The sequence below is a fragment of the Triplophysa dalaica genome, chromosome 2 (genome assembly GCF_015846415.1).
Source record: "Triplophysa dalaica isolate WHDGS20190420 chromosome 2, ASM1584641v1, whole genome shotgun sequence".
NCBI classification, from domain to species: Eukaryota; Metazoa; Chordata; class Actinopteri; order Cypriniformes; family Nemacheilidae; genus Triplophysa; species Triplophysa dalaica.
This window is the reverse complement of record NC_079543.1, coordinates 28,295,545-28,315,306: the sequence shown is the minus strand read 5'-3', so window position 1 is coordinate 28,315,306 and position 19,762 is coordinate 28,295,545. Positions and strand designations below refer to the sequence as shown.

Sequence of the window (19,762 nt, the reverse complement as noted above, 5' to 3'; positions counted from 1 at the left end):
TTAAAAAAAATATCTACACATTGCATGTCGCAGCCAGCTAGATTTCAATATGATTTAGTGGTATCGCAATAAATTATCGTGCACCCCTACTTCCAAATATCTTTCTCTGTGCACATCAGAACAAACACATTTATACAGATTTGGAACAAATGACAGAATTTTCATTTTTGTGTGAACTATCCCTTAAATTATTATATTATTTTTCAAAAAACAAGACTAAATAATTAATTTTGTCAAGTAATAGTTAGACATTAATCCCTTAAAACAAGACAAAAATGCTTCGTAAGATTGTCGTTTTTTTGCAGCGTAATGATAAACAAAGAATATAAGAAGTTATAGGCCCAGTTTCACAGACAACAGCTAGTTACGGCTAGTCCCAGACTAAAATGAATGTGTGATCTGTACTAACGGAATACAACTTGCCCAGAAATGTCTTAAATCATATCAGTGCCATTGTTTTGTTTCGAGATGCACATCAGCAATGTTTTCTTCCAAGGCAATTTTATAAAGCGACATAAATATCTCCTGGCTCAAGCTAAGCTGTGTCTGTGAAACTGGGCCTTAATGTCCTAAAGGGTAATGGGACCGACCAGCAGTTATTATTATTACTATTTAAACTTAACAGAGCAGTTTCTCATCAACTTCCAAAAGTACTAAATGAGGTTAAGAGTTGAGGTTAAATTCTTCTTTAGGTTTCATAGCAACGGTTAATGAAGCAATTGCGTAATGTCTCCTCAGTTCTCAGAAGAACCCTAAAGATCTGAACGGATGTTCTCTCTTTACCCCTAAAACAAACGTCCCATCAGCGGGTCATTCATTCATTCAGGATCCGGGCACAGACACGTCAACATCATGCCAAATGAGATTTTTCAGCTTCACTTCACAGCTTCACACAATTAACTCTTTATCTTATATAATGCTCTCATTTCCCATCGGCTGTACAGAAGCCAAATGTTTTTTAAAATCTAAATATTACAGTGCACCTCTGGTTTAATATATAAAAACGAGATCCTTCTACGAATAAACTCAAAAAACAACATTCGAATGCAATGTTTTCAGCTCATAAATCATTCATGAAGTCTTGAGAATAATAAGAAAGTAAATCAGTTGTTGGTTGAACTGGTCGCGAGTCTGTGAATACAGCGCTTGTGAAGCCATCAGCTCAGTTTTCACGCTCGCATGTTTAGTTTGAGAAGTTTTTGGCTGGTGTGACGGTGGAGACCCTTCACACGGCCGTCCTGATACTGAACAGATGCTTTGGCGGACACCTAAAACCACATTCCTCAGGTAAAAACACTTCTGTCATCAACTATACAGGCCAAAAACATTCACCACATGCCCGCTCGACCGTAAGTGGTACACGGACGTTTATCAAAAGAGGATTGTGCTTACGTGAGCATGTGTTTACATGTATTCATTTATACAGATTCTGTTACCCAAAGCCGCTAACAAATGAGACAGAATTCAACATTTTACCTTTCAGAAAAGTGTTGGAAGGATGAAGATAGAAGTAAAGCTTTTTTTTTTAAATCATTCTTGGACAAATTTCAAGAATACCGATTTGTAATTATATTAGCAAAACACAAATCTGTTGTTACACCTTTGATTCACCTCAGAACATTCTGAATATAAGAGACTTTGAGCCTCTTTACACTGTCACTTCATGCGTTTTCTCTGATCGAATAGCGATTTATTAAACACGATGTATTTACACTTAGCCTATACGCCACAGGCAACCCGGTCGTTCTTGTTTATCCTTGTTGTTGTCTGCGTCGACATGCAATGTCCACTAGGCGTCAGTGTCCATGCACGTGTTGCTTGTGTAACAAAGACAAGAGCCGAAGAAGCGCTTTACCGTGTACGCGGTCTAAAGCATAGATATAAATAACTAGATGCATTAGCATCTGTTTCTATGGGCAGCAATGTGTAGGTCTTCCGCCATATTGGAAAGTTGCGAGCCGGTCCGTTGTCCCACTTTTCGGGATTTGAATCCCTGTAGTTTTCACAGCCATGTCTGCGTAGTGCAGTGTTGGGGCATTTTGGTCAACCGTGAGTGACGTCAGTGGACCGTTTCAACATGTCTAGTTGTATATATATATATATATATATATATATATATATATATATATATATATATATATATATATATATATATATATATATATATATATCTATGGTGTCCACTGTCTAAAGTGCTTAGCAGTGATAGCGGCAAGGATAAACTCACTTTTGCATCTTGAGTAATACACATTTCTGAACTAATTGTATAAATAAATTATGTTTTCTTCTGTATGTATTGAGTAAACCTGACGCTATCACAGAGTTTTTTTTACCTGTAGGGCGGGAATTCAAGCAGACCAATCACAGCGCTTGTGGTCCGCGTCGCATTAGCGTGCCGTTACATTTTTGGGAGCTGCACGTCAGGCTACGGCGCAGGATACACGTATCTTAGTTGGTCCAACGCAATCGTAGAAATGGTAACACCCCTGATAGCGCACAAACATTTTGCTAACGTCTATTTAACATCTGCCCTGTGAGAATAAGCATCTTTGACGTTGTCTTGCGGACGTGCTGTAAATGTGAATATTAATATCCTCCCCGCCGGCTAGCGAGCACACAGCTAGTCTGGCACGCTGAATACATTCATGATTCCTCCAATACTGTCAGCTGGCCTCATCAGACGACAGGGAATATCTCTTGCGTTTCCATAGAAACAGCTAAATTGAGCGTCCGCACTGATACAGACACCAAAGTGAGACCTTACAAAAACTAACCACAGTTTTACTACAGCAACCATTGGCTTTGGGATTGATTTGAAGTGAAACCATAGTAACCACAAATTTACCATATAGTAACTACATTTACATTTGTGCATTTGGCAGAGGATTCTATCCAAAGTAACTACAGTTTAAAAATGACATTTAGAGTTAAACTGTGGTAATATAACTAGTAATTAATCTGCCAAATTAAGAAAGAAATATGCTGTGAAATGTCACTTCATATGGACTGAGTGTCACAATTTAGTGACTTCTCAAACAAGCATTAGGTTCGGGACTTGAAGGTGACCCTATAACCGACTATCTGACGTGTTTTACAGCCACCCTACATCTCACACACATATATCTCCTGTATGTCCTCGGGTCATGGCTTTACAGCCGTACGGCATCTTTACAGACTCGTAAATGAGAAACACTTCATCTAATGTTGTAAAATCTGCAAGACAGCATGAAGAACTTAAGAAATGCAACATAAAATGCTTTTGCACGATGATGTGTGACAAAAGCTCTGAAAAACGATGGCAATAAAAAGAACATTTGGCTCACAACAGGAACATCGGAAAGCATCGGCTCGAAGACTGAATGATAGAGAGGATGACTTGAGAACACATCCATCCATCCATTTTCTACCGCTTATCCGAACTACCTCGGGTCACGGGGAGCCTGCGCCTATCTCAGGTGTCATTGGGCATCAAGGCAGGATACACCCTGGATGGAGTACTTGAGAACACATGACAAAGTTAATTTACGTTCAGCCTTAGAAAACATTGAGCTCTGGGTGTTCTATATTCTGATCAATAACCATACGGATCAACATTATTTTATTCTTCAGATGATAACATGCACCAATTAAATATTCCAGTAAGACCAGGGGCCTGATATATGAACATTGCATTATGAATAAAAAAATAAGTAAAATAAATGATTTACGCATATTTCAGGGAGGAAATCAATAAAAAACACTTTTAAACCCTAGACCTCAGATATGTACATTTTTACCATTAGAAACGATAAGTTGGTACAAATGATAATTTAAATATGGAATGTCATTACTAACCGTTGGATGTTATTATTGTGGTTTATCATAAAACCGGTAATCGTTACATCCGGTAGCCTTGTTAACCGCCACGCAAATGCGCAGGGCCCTGCAAGCTTGGGGGCCCCCTATTGGCTACAAGCGGTGAAATCATTTGACACTTGATTTAGACACTCAGATATACGCAACGAAGCGCACGTGTCAAAGCGGTGCTCAACCAGGAAAAAGAAAGCAAAAGAAGAGAAATCTAATACTAATTTTATGAATATAGCAAAACAATGCTATGAAAAGCAGCATTAAAAGTAGAATCTTGCACTTTTTACTTTCTTATACTGTAGCTAAAAGCATTCTGTATTATTCTGAATAAAACAAAGGACGCTTTTTCTTCCCAAGACGAAGAAGGTTTATTCTTATTACAAACTTTAGAGAATGTTGTGCCATTATGTGGTTAAACGTAAAATAAATCCAGTTTTTATTTGTATGTATACATGTCTCATTAATTCCATGTACTCAATACTGCTGACATGAACGCTTTATTAAAACTATCTGATGATGTCATCAAGCACCACAGTTTCACAAAATCCTAGCGGAACACCGCCATGTTTTTCCCCCTTTACTGTACTGTAGCTCTCCTTCTGCGACAAGCATCCACAGAAAGACCCACCCACCCAAAGCCACTCATGCATTCTAATAGAAGAGATAACATCCGTCCAGCAGAGATGTGCTTTCCTCTACATAAACAAAACACCAGAATCGGGTCTCATTTCAACCAAACCACTAGCGCCATGAGATGAATTCCCCAACTCATACTGTAACCGTCCAACATGAAATACAGTTCATCTGAGATATTTTCAGCAACCACCAATCACAGCACAGTTTGATTGAAATCAGAGGCTTGAGGAGCTGGGCTGGACCGCTTGCTAGCGTTTAAAAGTCCACATGATGTTTCCTGTGGTGTTTAAATGAAAGATGAAAGATTTGAGGAGGAGAGGAGAGTCACTGCGGTCAGACTGCCGGAAAACAGGCATTACAAAGCCAACCGTTCAACAGCGTGATGTGAACACGTCCGATTCAACGCAGCAGTTTTACTGCACGTGTTCTGAAGATAAACAACAGAACTCTGAGGAAATGCTGCGTGAAGCCGCTGTCCTTAAATAGAAACAGAGGAAATTATTAATAAGGGTCAGAAAAACATTGGCACTAAACCAACACATTGTTCTCTTCTGGAACGGATGTGGTGTAGACAACAAAACGCATACATGTGAAGATTGTTCCCGTCAACCCACAGACTCGACCTCACAATCAGACAGAGAACCAATCTGAAGAGTATTTTAGTGAAAACACCCTTACAATGTTTCCCACATGACAAAATATAGTATCTTGGTATAGTATCTACCATCAACTGCAGTAAAATGTATGGATACCAAATGTTTTGTTTACTTTGTTGTAAATACTTTAATACGTATTTTAGTAGATTATCAAAATACTCTTTTCCTGTTTGTACAATATTATCGAAGCTATAATTTACTATAGTAGTCAACAGTACTTTTAATTTTATAAAAATAAAAAAACTTTGCTATATATTTTGCACATACCCATGTATAAATGTATAGGATTATGCAATGCAGGTCCTTTTGGATAAAAAAGTCTGCCAAATGCAATCGCAGTTTTACATACATTCCAAATCATAAACATCTTAAAGGCATCTTCTAGACACCTATATGACATCTGACAGTAGACATTTCAGAGAAGTATTAGAGATGTGCAAACAATCAAAAAATACATCTTGCAGATGTAAATGCAGACATCAAATAGATGTTTCCCAGATCCCAGCTAGCACACATACGTCTGAAAGACGTCTGCTAAAGATCGAAGAAAGAACAGTTTTACATCCAGTCAAAATCATAAACATCTTCTTACAGATGTCTTCTAGATGTCTATATGACATCTGAAAGCCGAAGTCTCCGAGACGTATTGCAGATGTACAACCTATATATTCTAGATGTCTTCCAGATGTTAATGCAGACGTCAGATAGATGTAGTGTGCTATCAGGGATGTATATGTGCTATTAGAGAAATATCACACTTAAACTATGGTTACAATAGTAGAACCTTGAAAATTAATTTTCCTATGCGTGTCGGTATCTTTTTCAAAACAAATCTCACAGACTACTGCGAACACTCCCACAGCAGTGACCCTTCATGAGGATGTGATTGGACGGAATGTGCTTTAACAGCACTCATGCATTTACAGAGTCAACACGGACCAGTCTCCAGTGATCCTGTCAGAGGGAATACAGCAGGAGCAGGAAGCAGACGGGATTGTGGGATTGTTGAGAGGATTAGCTGGTGTATGTTGAAGCCTCGGGCTGAATGATGAGTGAATTCATGAAACCACACTTGTGCATTATGCACCAAAGATTCACCCAAAGAAGAGGATTTTCCATCATTAGGCGCAGCTAAGCATCATGCATTATGTTAGCTTTAGCGTAATGGCGTAGCGGCTTTGGCAAAGGTACGATTTTTGAGAGAAAAGAGGCAACAATTAAAGTTAAGCTGGAAATGTGTGCCATGATAGCAGTACTTATTTCTTACCTCGCGTGGAACAATTTAATCGCTGTTCAAATGAAACCATTTCACAATTTTATATACAGTTAAGCTAACAGATCCTCTGTTCCTGCTGTACGACTTCTGTGCTCCACTACACATGAAAAAACGTCAATGTCACTCAAAATGTTCAGAATATTATACTGCCCTTACTGCGTATTGCATCAAATGCTAATTTTAGCAGACAGTATGCTAGAGAGTCTGAAGTGTTTGGTAAAAAGTCTGCAATTGCTGTTAAACACTTGCAAGTGTTTTACACAAATTTGTTCTGCATTTCTCACCTAAATCATTTGCGAAAGCTATAAAAAAAAGCAACATTGGGGTCGTTTAGTACCATTGCATTCTAAACCATTTTCAGACATGACTTCTTTAGTGACAAGCAAAAGTTCACAAAGGCGCAGTTTTAGTAAAAAATACAAATATCAGCAGAACGCATGACTTCGTAGACACAAAGGCAGCCCAGCGAAACCGATAGATAGCGTTACAGAAGTCTATTTGAATTAGAAACATTGTACGTCTTGCAATAACTGATCACATCACAAAACTACAATACTTATTTCTCACTATAAATGCAATCAAAAGTTGCCGATATTGAAAATTAAACTTACATGTATACAAAAATTGCTCAAAGGGCGTTTCGGCTGCCATTTTATTTTTTCGAGCTTGGGCCTTCTTGACCAATCACGTTCCGTGCATGTTGCTATGGAAACGGCAGGTCTCTATCATTGGTTTGCTGTGAAAAAGGAGCTTGGAGTTTTTTTTCCAAAAGGTTGAACCTCAAAAGACGCTTTGAGCTGCAGAAAAAGACACTGGTGTTTAAAAAAAAAAACATGGTTTATTACATAGGAGTATAATGTAAAACAGATGCTAGCAGCTTCGAAAAAGAAGTCAAGTCTGAACATGGCCTAATGTTTGAAATGTATATTACTTTCATTCTACGCAAGCATTATTTTACAATACAGCATAGTATGCAACAACCAAGCTAGTGTTCAACCTACAGCAAAAGACCTCGATTATACGACACACCAAATAAAATACTGTAGTAGACTTTTCAATTTACTATAGTAAACAGTAGTGTTATATTATGTTGTTTGTGAACCTTACAATAGTATTGTTAGTACTAGGGCTGTGTCAAACGATCAAATCGCATTCAAAATTAAATGTTGGTAAATTATAAATACATCTAAGGGTCAATGACGTGACATGTATTTTTTGTGTCCAAATTCATTATTTTCCTAAAAAGAATTTGAATAAATACATGTCATATATCAAATGGATCTACAATGTGTCCTTTATAAGAAACCCTTTTCATTTTATTGAAATTCAATAGATTTTTTGAGTTTTGGTGTTTGAAAGACCAAAAATTTCAGGTGGTGCGACCGTCCGAACATACAAACAGAGAACAAAACTGAGAAATAAATGTTAATTTTCTCAATAAAATTCTTAATAAAATATTTTGGCATGATTTTATGTTAAATTTCTTATATATGAGGGGGAAAATACTCAGTGCTAAATACATTAAATGTATATTATTTTAAATTAATATATGGTCGCACCACCTGACAGTTTCTGGGTGGTAAAATCAGAAATCTTGTTTAATAATGAATTAATGCTCCCTAATATGCTGTAAAACCAATATAAATCAACACAATACATTTTTTGGACATAAAAATACATTTTCAAACTGTTTTGCTTAAAATAAAAAAATTTCTTGAAAATCTTATTTGTCATTGACCCCTAAATAAATATGTACACATACATCTATGTGTATGTGTTTATAAATACAGAATTAAGATGCACAGTACACAGATATATAATATGTTAACACAAACTTCTATTCTGGATGCGAATAATTCATCGTTTGACAGCCCTAGTTAATAGTACAGATTACTATTGTATACATTAACAAAGTGTAGTAATCACTAAATATTATATTACATATACTGCAATTTACTAAAATATGTCCCATAGTACATATTAAAGTATACTACAGTATTTATGCAGTTTATTCATTTACTATAGTTAATACTATAGTACATGTTTATGTGTATTAATCACCATAATATATTACAGCATTCTACAATTTACTAAAATGTACTGTACTACAGTTAAAGTATACTACGGTATTTTAGTGGGATGAGCAAAATTTTATGGATTTGTCACTTTGTTGTCACAAGGACTCATCAACCCGAAAAGTTTGGTGACGAGGTTTTAACTAGTTCTCGTTCAGCTAGCTACATTCTTAAAGATGTTAGATACTAATTAAAGGAAAGGATGAAGAGAAACGACCCATCTGTAGAGAGTGAGAGCATGTATACACAAACATTTACACGATTTCCTTTGCATTTTTGAAAAGTTTCACGTACACACGACAGCGTTATCAAAACGATCTACACGTACATGAATCTGGGAAAACGAGTAAACACTGTATTATGCATGCCAGGCCAGTGGATGGCGCTAATAAGAAACCCTATGTGCCTGCGCACATACGCATAGCCTTTTTTGATCTTAAAGTGGCGCTATTAATACACTTTGTCAGCGTGAAAGGGTGTCTACAGAAGTGTGCGTATAACAACTATGTCTCCCCTGGTCGTAGTGGTACAGTAAATCTACTTTTTGGCTGGAAATTATGAAAGTATGTCATGTGGCACAAACATTATCTTTATTGTTATTGTTTGGAGAATACTCGTGCATGCAGACAGACTGAACGAGTGACACGAATGCGTATGACGTCATAGTTACTGGAAAACGCCGCCTTCAGAGGTGACACTGAAACGATAATGCAGTCGTTTTCACTTAGAGACTCGTTTGTAAAAGTTTGCGTTTTCAGTCGCCCAAAACACTGTTGTTATGTAAATGAGCAGCCAAATGGCATAAAAAGTGTAAACGGCCCCTAAAGCTTTACACCTCAACAGTATTGGAGCGGTTTCAGGAGATCTTCATGAGAGGAGTCATGCTGATAACACACACAACATTTGGTCACGTCTCTCCTTTATGTCCTCAGGGTTGATGCAGGTGACGTCACACATGGGGGTCTAGCTCCACGGGGAGTCTGCATCGACTGATTCATGTATAAAAGCCCCCCTCCAGCTGAAGAGCATTTAGACGAGGGCATGTTGAAGCGTGACGCCTTTCTTATCTGTCTAAAAGGATCCTTTGGAAAAATCCAGTTGGGGTAAAAATCTTGCTGCTTGACAAAAGACTAAATGTGTTGATGTGTTTTATCACTCCGTTCTGTGCACAAACCAACAAAAACATGTCTTGTGTGTGTACCGACAGCCTCAGTTAATGTTGTTGTGTGTTGGGATGTGACCCGTGACACAGGACGCTGAACATCAGATGTACCTTTGCCTGTTTGAATTATTTAAACTGCCAGTACAGGAGATTTCCCTCAGCGTCTGCGGTCTACAAAACCACAGCCACACACCTATCAATTTACACTACTGAGAGAGAGATAGAGACTAACATTAGGACTAAATGGAACGAAGATATTCTCTGAATTCTTTGAATAAGAAAGAACCAGAAGTAACGTGAAGCTTCAGAGCTTTTGAAAGGACGCTTGTTGAAAAATCTCAAATTAAAAATCAGTGAAGTGAAAAATACGCTGCGCTCACTGGAGGTAAATAATGTCGACACTACAACACGTTCACATAGCATGACAATCTGAATATGCAAATGACTCAAAACTCATTTGGGGACAGACAATGCGAGTCTGTGAGGAAACTGAGAATCTGAATACAGCTCGACATGTTGAATCCAAAACTTCATTCAAATGTGTTTAATACATTAAAACAATTAAATCATAAACAATGATTTGTATTCTTTTTTTATTGTATTTGTAAACTCTTTCAACACTTGACCATATTCAAAGCACATGTTTCTTAAAGCTACTTTCTTCCTTTATTTGATGAACAACTCTTATAAGAGAACACAATTCCCTATAATATCAGCGAGTGTTTTTGGGCCCGTCCTTTGTTGTTTGATGAAAATTATAAACAGAGATTTTTATTATATAACCAGACAGATTTTGCCTCCCATCGACACCCATAGTATTTTGTTTGTTTGTTCGGTTGAACGCAGAAGATCTTTTGAATAATGTAGGACAGCAATGGCACTTTTGACTACCATTGTATTTTTTTGGAAGTCAATGGGAGGCAAAATCTGTCTGGTTATAAACATTCTTCCAAATATCTTTCTCTGTGTTCATCAGAACAAAGACATTTCATTTTTGGGTGAAGTATCCCTAGAAACATCACACAAGCACTTCTTTCTTCAGATTCATATCTTATGTCTTGTATGTTGTTTAAAGTACAGGCCAACGCGTGTCTTTTTTTGACTCTAAATGACAGTCTTGCAGTGAGAGGGAAACCACAGACTCCAGGCATCCAAACACATCCCAAAAACATTATAACACACCCTTCTTTATATAAATACTTCAGATAATCTGTCTTTCTCAAGGAACCAAAGCTCTCACTAAATGCTAACGAATGCACAACCGTTGAAAATTAACCATGCTTTTATTATAGCAAAAATGTAGTACTTGTTATTATTTACCATCAAACAATCTATGGTTACTGAAGTGAGACCACGGTACATTTGTGCTCACTATGATTTTATTGTAAAAAATATATCTATATATGTTTACTTCAGACCATGGTAGATTTGTGGTTACTATAATTTTACCAATAAATATAACCCAAAAATATAGTTGCTATACTGACAAATGTAATGTTTATATGTTTAATTATAAGGTCTGTTAAAGTCAAGTTTAATATAATGATTAAAGCTGCAACGCAAGCAGACTTCATGTTTATTTATATAAATAAATGTTCAGTTCTGTCATAAACTCTCCTTACACCCATTTAGACAATAAGCAGTTGCTCTGCTGTGGGCTTTTAACTGCCAGCATGAACAAAAATAGAGATTTAAACAGAGAAACTACAAAACGGGATGTATAAAAATATTATAAAAGGTTCAGCGAGATTCCATAAAAAATAATTTGTCTACATAGCCTTTGCTTGCCAATTTTGTCTTTAAGAAAAGCCATTAAAGTAAGTGAAGCCGTACACACTTCACTGAGATCTCCATTACACACACACACACACACGACTGTCCAGAAAAACTTCACTTTCCATCTGGGAGCAATTCTGAGAATTAAATAAACATCTCCCAGAAATGAGGAGCACATGAAATTTAAACGACAATTCTAATTTCTATTCACTTTTCCATTGTCAAGTTTCCTTTACTTGTCGTTTTACACTTTTCATGGTCTTTCAAAGGCCTAACCAAGGACTGGGATTCATAATCAGCCATTGGTTAGATGTCTGAATGTAGAGCATCTGTTACGTTATTCTGCATCATCCCTGTTAAATAAACAATTAAATAAATTGATATTTTTTTATTTCTTTCTTTATTTCTCAGAGACCGTTCCTTCCACCAGCATCAATGCACAAAAACAGCAGTGCCAGTGTCATGAGACATTCTGATGTAAACCCACAGTAGATCCTCTCAGGCTCTCATCCTCAGGGTCCACACAGGAAATGAACTGTTTATCAATCCCAGCATGCCCTTGTGATGTGACACTTCAGAAGTTCAGCAAAACGTCAGAAGATCTGAATGATTCTGGGAACTTCCTTGCTCTCGTAACATCACTGCTCTCAAGACATTGACATGAGGAGATGAGATGCCATTCTCAGATCAGCTGAACACAAACGTTGTGTCAAATTATACAGTTCAGAGAAATCAAACCCAGCCCCGTTTTCTGAGCAAATGAAGAGTCATTTTGGAACCAAACTCTTCAAATATTACAATGTCCTTAAAATGACATTTCATGTCGTGTGTAATGTAAGAAATCGTACTAGTTGTAATGCCGAAAGTGAACATTAACAAAGTTCTTGGCTTGGGAAAAAATGAGTCGACTGAATCACGCGAACAAATTCGTCCCAGTCAGATTTGCCTCACCCTGTGTAATGGCCGCCTACGTTCCATTTCCAACACTACACGCGTTAGACCAATAACCGCAGACTAGACCATCAGACCAATCAGATCAGAGTAGGCGGACCGAAAGTACGTGATTGACAGATGAATCGCAAAAGGAATCATTTGAGAGTCGTCAAGATGTGAGGTAATGGCCTTTTATTCAAAAATGAAAGTGTTTTTACACCGTGCATGTAAGCAAAATTGTTGTCGGACACTCAATACACCAAAAAACTCTAAACATTTGAAAATCATTTTTTTCATGTAATGATTTTATTGGGTTAGTTAGTTTTTTATCAAAACAAACCAACTGCAGTTTGATTGATATTAACATTTTTAAAACTCTTCAAACATTGAGAGATTTTAAGAAATTTGTAAATGTTCTAGATCAAAAACATCCTTTAAAGTGTCCACGCTGATTTCCAGCCCACATTCATCCATTATTATTCCATTTCAGGACTTATTCTTGTCAGAAGAGGACGAGCGCTATAGTAGAGGTCACCTGACTGTCAGATCGAGTTTGAGGAGATCTGGGTGTCAGGGCACATGATCTACAGTCTTTCACTGAGAAAAGAGGCTCATTCTTCACTTATCAACCTGACAATTGATCAGCGACTGTTAAACGCTTAAGTTAATCACATCTTTAACTTCAATGAATCGAAGCACATCAAGACAAAAGTCAAACAATACAACCACTGAAACCAACACAACAGCAGATGGATGGCGAGCAACCGTTTATGGCCTCAGGAAACCTAACATCAAGTTAAGCGAGACTGACAGTATTTGCAGAGTACCTGCAGGCCTTTTACAACACGGACGCTCACAGAACACACCCACTGTACTATAACAATCCTCATCTTTCTATTGAAACACTTCAATCTGTGTCAGGTGGTGTGGGACAGTCAACATTTAGTCCTCAGGGGCATCACATAGTGACGGGTGGGACTCCAAAAACCCCTTAACAATCAGCCCAGTAACAGAAGCCGTCCCCTGCGTTCCTCAGTTTGTCTCTCAGAAGGGCTCTTACTAAAGAGCAGGAATCTGAGACGCTTTTTCTTCCCAACATGCCGGAGGAGATTAGGGCTCCCCTTGTGCCGTTCTATGAGGGCATTTTCTCATTAGTGAACAAGACTGAAGCTTTTCAACATCATTATCATTCCCCAGTGAACTGAACACAATCCAGTCGAAACGCTCGCCGGTCTATACATTACATGCAGAGTCACTTACCGACACATCGAAGACCTCCTGAGTATCGTCCAGCATCTGAACGCGGATGGACATGTGTCTGCCGGGGGTCACGGCGGGGGGGCGGCGACCGGGCTCGAGAGTACTGATGCCCATACTGTCAGGAGCTCCGAGTCTCTGACCTGCCGCTGACGGGCGCTCCTCTGGCTCCACCATACTGACACAAACACACCTGAACACAACACAAAGCTTTCATTACACTTCAAGCACAACACTTTAAAGACAGGATTAAAGACAAACAAAACATCTCTCACAGTGTGGCACTAAGGTAGAGTTTATGGGTATGAATTGTGATTGGGACGGAGAGTGAGCGAGCGACAGAGTGAGCTAGTGAGAGAGCGTGCGAGTGAGGGACGGAGAGTGAGCGAGCGAGCGAGGGACGGAGAGTGAGCGAGGGACGGAGAGTGAGCGAGGGACGGAGAGTGAGCGAGCGAGCGAGGGATGGAGAGTGAGCGAGCGACAGAGTGAGTGACAAGAGGATTAGTGACAGAGAGTGAGTAAGTGATGTTTCAGATCTTCAAACCAATTAGCAACTAAAGAGCTACTGCTAAAACAACATAAAGTGGTTGCCATGGAGATGACACTTTCAATTCCTCAAAAGAGACCTCAGAAGCACACTACAAAGATTACATGAAGGTGTACATTAGAGTTTCTCTCACTTTACTCAAAACACACACACACACCTAAAGAGATTTAGAGTTTGATCTCATGTGAATTTAAATGAAAGTCTGACATCACACACCAATAGACATTTCATCAGCCTGATAGAAAAACAGCACACCTTCCTATCATCATTCACATCACGTGTAGAACACAAACATCACTGATCATCCTCCAGCACGTCTGTAATCTCAGACCCATCACACACTGACTGAGCATTCCTCGAGAACTCACTTCATCACCTGAGACGAGTCTCAACAGGTCATGCCAGAGTCAGCGGGGGATTTCTGCATTATTCTGTCACATATTTCCACTGTGCCGTGAGATTATTGTACATACAATTAGTGAAGTGTGCTGTTGAAACAGTATAGATAATCCTTTTAAAGCTCTCGTCTCTCATCCTGGTGCATTATGGGAGATAATAGAGATTGATAGAGCTTATCGTCTATCAGTCAAGCTTTAATGATCAGAAGAAGTGACACACGACACCGATCTGATCGGACTTCTGATGACACAGGAATTAAAAACAATAACATTATTCTGAAATCTGCTCTTTGATGTTCAGGTGAAAGAGGCCATAATTCCATCATGAAAGCAGAAGCCAATAGTTTCTGTTCCTGAAACAGCTCACATATAAAAAGCGTCTGTCATTATTCGTTCATCCTCATGAGATTGAAATAATAATATAAATCTAGTGGTTTGTGTGTAAAGTTGAAGTAATGAAGTCATGCATCTGGACATGAGCAGGAGTAAATAATGAGAGAGAAGATTTATTTTTAACAAAAGAAACAACTTTGAGAGAACAAACGGAAATGAAGATCGAATGGTTGAATGGTCAGTGAGAGAGCAGAGAATGAGCAGCAGAGTCTGTAAGTGAGGTTCACATGCACAAACACATGAAGAAAGAGACCCATTCTGTCCAGAGCTGAAGCTACTGCTAAAACACATTTAAACTCACTCAGGAAGTCAGAAACGGCCCCTCAAGGGTCTTTAATCCCCCGGCTGCTGGCACTTTAATTACACACCCAAACCCAGAGCCATTGGGAGAGAGAGTTGCATCAACTCCGTTGACCTCAATGGAACAGTTTTTCCAAAACACTGTCGGCTCATGGAGGCTCTCAATAGTTCTCAGATGTTACTAGTTACGCATGGAGCTGCGGCTAAACCGAGCAACTGAGCTCAACTTTGAACACATTTAATGAATAAAAAAAATGAAAGAAATATAATCTAAGGCCTCCAGGAATCACTTGACAAAATGTTGAACTTCCGTTGACACAACTCTCTCACAATGGCTCTGCCCAAACCTTACCTCTCTCTCTCTCTCTCTCTCTCTCACACACACACACACACACACAAACAGAGTGCTTAAGTTTGTCTGTTAACTGCTTCATGTCTGTGAGCTTTAACATTCTCTAGCTGTGTGAATAGTTCTAACACCCTCAAGTTTAGAAACATCTCACGATTACTCTTAATATTTTATCATTACATTTAAGTAAAATCAAAGCAGAACAAGAAGAAATGTAACATGATACCGGGAAACTCTTTTTACCCAAACTATCACTGTTAATGTATATCTAACATGACATGGTACACACATACTTAGAGCAATGAATATAACAAATGTACACACACAGTATATTATAATAGTCACAAACACTGAAACAAATGTATAGTATAATGTAATGCAAGTCACTTTGGATAAAAGCGTCTGCCAAATCAAATCATTATATTCATAATGCAACCGTTCTTTATGGTGTCGTTTTCTCTTATTCCTGTATTATTGTTTCTTTCCAACGTTTATTCAGTTTGGTTCACAACATGTTTGCTGTACAGTAGCTATTTGCAACCGCGCAAAATTGTGAAAAGGTCTACAGAAATCAACTTGAAATGAATAGAATAGAGGTTTGTGTTCACGTCCTAACACTGGATTATGGATGTCAAACTCACACAATCAGTTCTGAAGGTTACAGGTTGAGCAGGTTCAACGGCCCGAAGATCCAACACAACTGATCTCACACACACACACACACACACACACACACACACATAAATCAAGAGATGCCATTCCTATGGGACATCCTCTTTTGATCTCATCTGAGACAGACATACTGGAGGGTGTAAAAGCATCCTATAGACAGAAACTGACTGGATGGTCATCAGGGTGTTACTTAACAGGTCACTAAAGTTTTATGAGGGATTTTTAGCACGTTGCCATGTGGTTGCTAGGCTGTTCTACTTACGGTCTATTATAAGATATGTCCAGACACCCACTATAGCAGGGCTAGTCATAACATATAGGTCACAATCTCACCCTTACGAAACGTTATCTTTGTTTTACTACAGTTAAAACAAACAGAATTTTTTTTTTACAATGGCTTTGAAAACCATGAATTTTGTCAAAACCATGGTATACAATGTTTATTGTAGTAAAACCATGCTTTTAAGAAATCAATGCACCAAAAATACCAAACAAGGTTACTACACTTCTACCACAAAAAAAATCAAATGGTTCATTCTTTGTAACGCCTCTTGTGCCCTCGAAAGTAACCACATCTTGGATGCAGGTTACTGCCAGTAACATCTATTTCATCTTTGGGAAAACGAACGCATTCAGGAATATAATATAAAATTAAAAAGTGAATATCCCTTTGAATTAAATATACTGAAAGACACACATATTGTTTGCATGTTTTAACTTATGACTTATAAGTAACAGCAACAAAAACAGTATAAAAGGAACAAAATGCAGTAAATAACAGAAATACTAAATAACAGAAGAAATGAAGATGACAAAAACTGGCCTGCATCTTTTTCAGACTTTTGGAATCTGGCCCTCAAAGAAAAAAGTAGCTGAAGACTATGGTGCCAAATGATCTTTATATAAACTGCAAAAAATAACATTCTAACTAAGCATTTTTGTCTTGCTTTTAGTAAAAATATCCCAAACATAATAATATAAATTAATCAAGAAAAGTGACCCAAGTTATTTAGTCTCGTTTTATAAAAAATAATATAAGAAAGAAGTAAATTTATGGTAAAAACAAGCAAAAACAAAAAACTGCCGATGAGGTGAGAAAAATAAAAAGTGTCTGTTTAGATTCCCAAGTACCTTATTTAAGTTGATTTTTCTCACCCCATTGAGTTTTTACCATAAACTTACTCAGTTCTTATATCATTTTTCATAATACAAGACTAAATCTCTGTGGTCACTTTTCTAGTCAAGAAAGTGCATCTTGATTTAAGAATGTTTATATATTTGAACTACAAAATGTGATATTTTGTCTTGTTTTGTAGTGTGTTTGGTCATCAGAGGATGTTCCTTGTGTCAGTGAGCACTACTGAAATAAGTCTAAACTGAAAACAGCAGCGTAAACGCCAGGTAACATGCAAATACAGAAGACAACATTCTGTATACTGTAACACAACAGGAAGTCAACTCTCAAAAAACTCCACATTTCAGGAACAAAAATCATGTTCACATTCTCCTGTTGTTGCAGTGTGTATGGCATTCTTTAAAGCACAATGAGCTAATGTTTCTTTCTAAACAGTTATGATGTTGAACAACAAACATCACGCAAACATCTTTTTCCATGTTATACAAACACACACGCACACGCCCATGGCAGAGAATAAAGGCGAGTGAGGAAAAGCACAATAGATGTCATGTTGTGCTCCCACTGAACCAGCTCACCTGCCTTTAACCTGCCAGACTGAAATTTCTCATGGATGTGTTTGCTTCAAGCACACACACACACACACACACACTTTACTCAGTAGAAGGCATGCGTCAACACTGCTTTCCCAAAGCATCATGGGAAGGGTGATTTTAAATAGTCAACACTACTAAACACTGGAAGCTTTATTTCATAAACCCATGTAAACCAAATCTGACTGAAACTATTGTCAAGCATCATTATTATTCATGTGTATCCTTGAGGTCAGTGATTTCATCTCATGGGGGTGTCTTCACCAAACCATCAGACTCATGAAGGACTCACAGCACACACAGCATCATCAAGGTCACGGGTTCAATCTCCGAAAAACATTCACATACTGATCAACTGTTGTCCCGGATGAATTGCAAGTGGCTTTGAATAAACTTGTGTGTGAAATGTGTATCCGTGTAAATGTGAAGGTCTGAGTGGAAGATATGGTGGTGTGCTTACAGAAGAACAGCAGAAGTGGGTTAGTCGAGTAATCCCTGAGCTTCACATGTTAATAGGTTAAGCCGGAGTGAACTCGAGTGAATGCACGCGACACATAAATCCATCCAAACATCTGCCACCACCACCACCGCTTTAAATACAACAACTGCAGAGAATTCACACAATTACCATCTGACCTCCTTCCTAACCAACTATATAGATCAACGCACAGACATCATTTCACATTTACACTGGATTCCATCCAAACCCACAAGAATTTGTGATGGATATGATAGAGTTTTATTATAGTAAAAGTGCAGTGACCTTCCTATTGTGGTGGGTTGAGCATCATTTGAATAACCACGGTTTTACCACAAACACCATGGTAAAACTATGGTCACTCTCGGAAACCACGGTTCATTTGTGTTTAGCACGATTTAGCAACAGTAACCACAGTTTTATATTGTAGCTAAACCACCGTTGATTTCCATAAGGGACAGGCTGGTGGAGAACCCACGTGACCCTCCCAGACCTTTACCGTGGTGCAGTGATGTTATCAGACAGAAATACCACGATTCTTCAAAGCACTTAAAAAGTTCACGATGTTATCGCGCAAACACGATACGGCTGCACTGGGTACCGCGATACATCGGTGTTATAAGTAAAAGGTTCGCAGGGAACTACGGCAGCAACAGTGTGAAACGCTCCAGTTAAGGTGAACAGTGAAACATTGTAACACTCCGCGTTCCATATGACGCGTGGCAACAGCGGTCGAAATACGTAACCATGGAGACCGCTACAATGTAACATCGTTACCGCGGTCGGGGAATTTGTGTGTTACTCACTAACTTGTTTAAACCGGCACTGCGATCCGAGCAAACGAGCCAATGCACTCACCGTTTCTCCTGAAAGAATGCGATTAAAGTCCGTGATCTGCGCGTAAAAACGATATTCCGCGAGTAGAAGCTGCTGTGCACGAACCGAATCCGAGAATTGTCGATTTATCGCTGGTTATACGCGGGAAGCGCTGCGGTATTCCGCCCTCCCGGTCGCCATGACTGAGCGATTGATCCCGGACTGAAAGCAAAGACTCGCTTCAGAGTTTAAAACACCGCCTACAACCTCAGGATACTGCACTACAGCACACACTTCATTCACGACAGCGCCACCCAGCGGTACATGTACACCTGCGACACTTTTAGGCGACACCTAAAACTGCAACAATGTCCCGCCCAGAGTTGGGTGCTACTAGTTACTAACTAATTAGTTACTGTAATTGAATTACTTTTCTATTAAAATGTAAAGTCAGGGATTAC

The 19,762-nt window shown here is 38.5% G+C and overlaps 1 protein-coding gene across 3 annotated transcripts in view; it reads right to left on the bottom strand.

The window, feature by feature from the left end:
• farp1 (FERM, RhoGEF (ARHGEF) and pleckstrin domain protein 1 (chondrocyte-derived)) overlaps window positions 1–19,560 on the bottom strand; it is a 163,958-nt gene extending 144,398 nt beyond the window's left edge. Inside the window, exons 1-2 of one of the 3 annotated variants that reach the window (XM_056770669.1) lie at window positions 19,344–19,560; window positions 13,624–13,813 (exon numbers count right to left, since the gene is read on the bottom strand). In XM_056770669.1, coding sequence (XP_056626647.1) covers window positions 13,624–13,797 — 174 coding nt within the window. In that variant the 5' untranslated portion in view covers window positions 13,798–13,813; window positions 19,344–19,560. The remainder of the gene's footprint in view (window positions 1–13,623; window positions 13,814–19,343) is intronic. The other 2 variants (XM_056770660.1, XM_056770651.1) reach the window with 2 other exon arrangements.
• Between the last annotated feature and the right edge of the window lie 202 nt (window positions 19,561–19,762).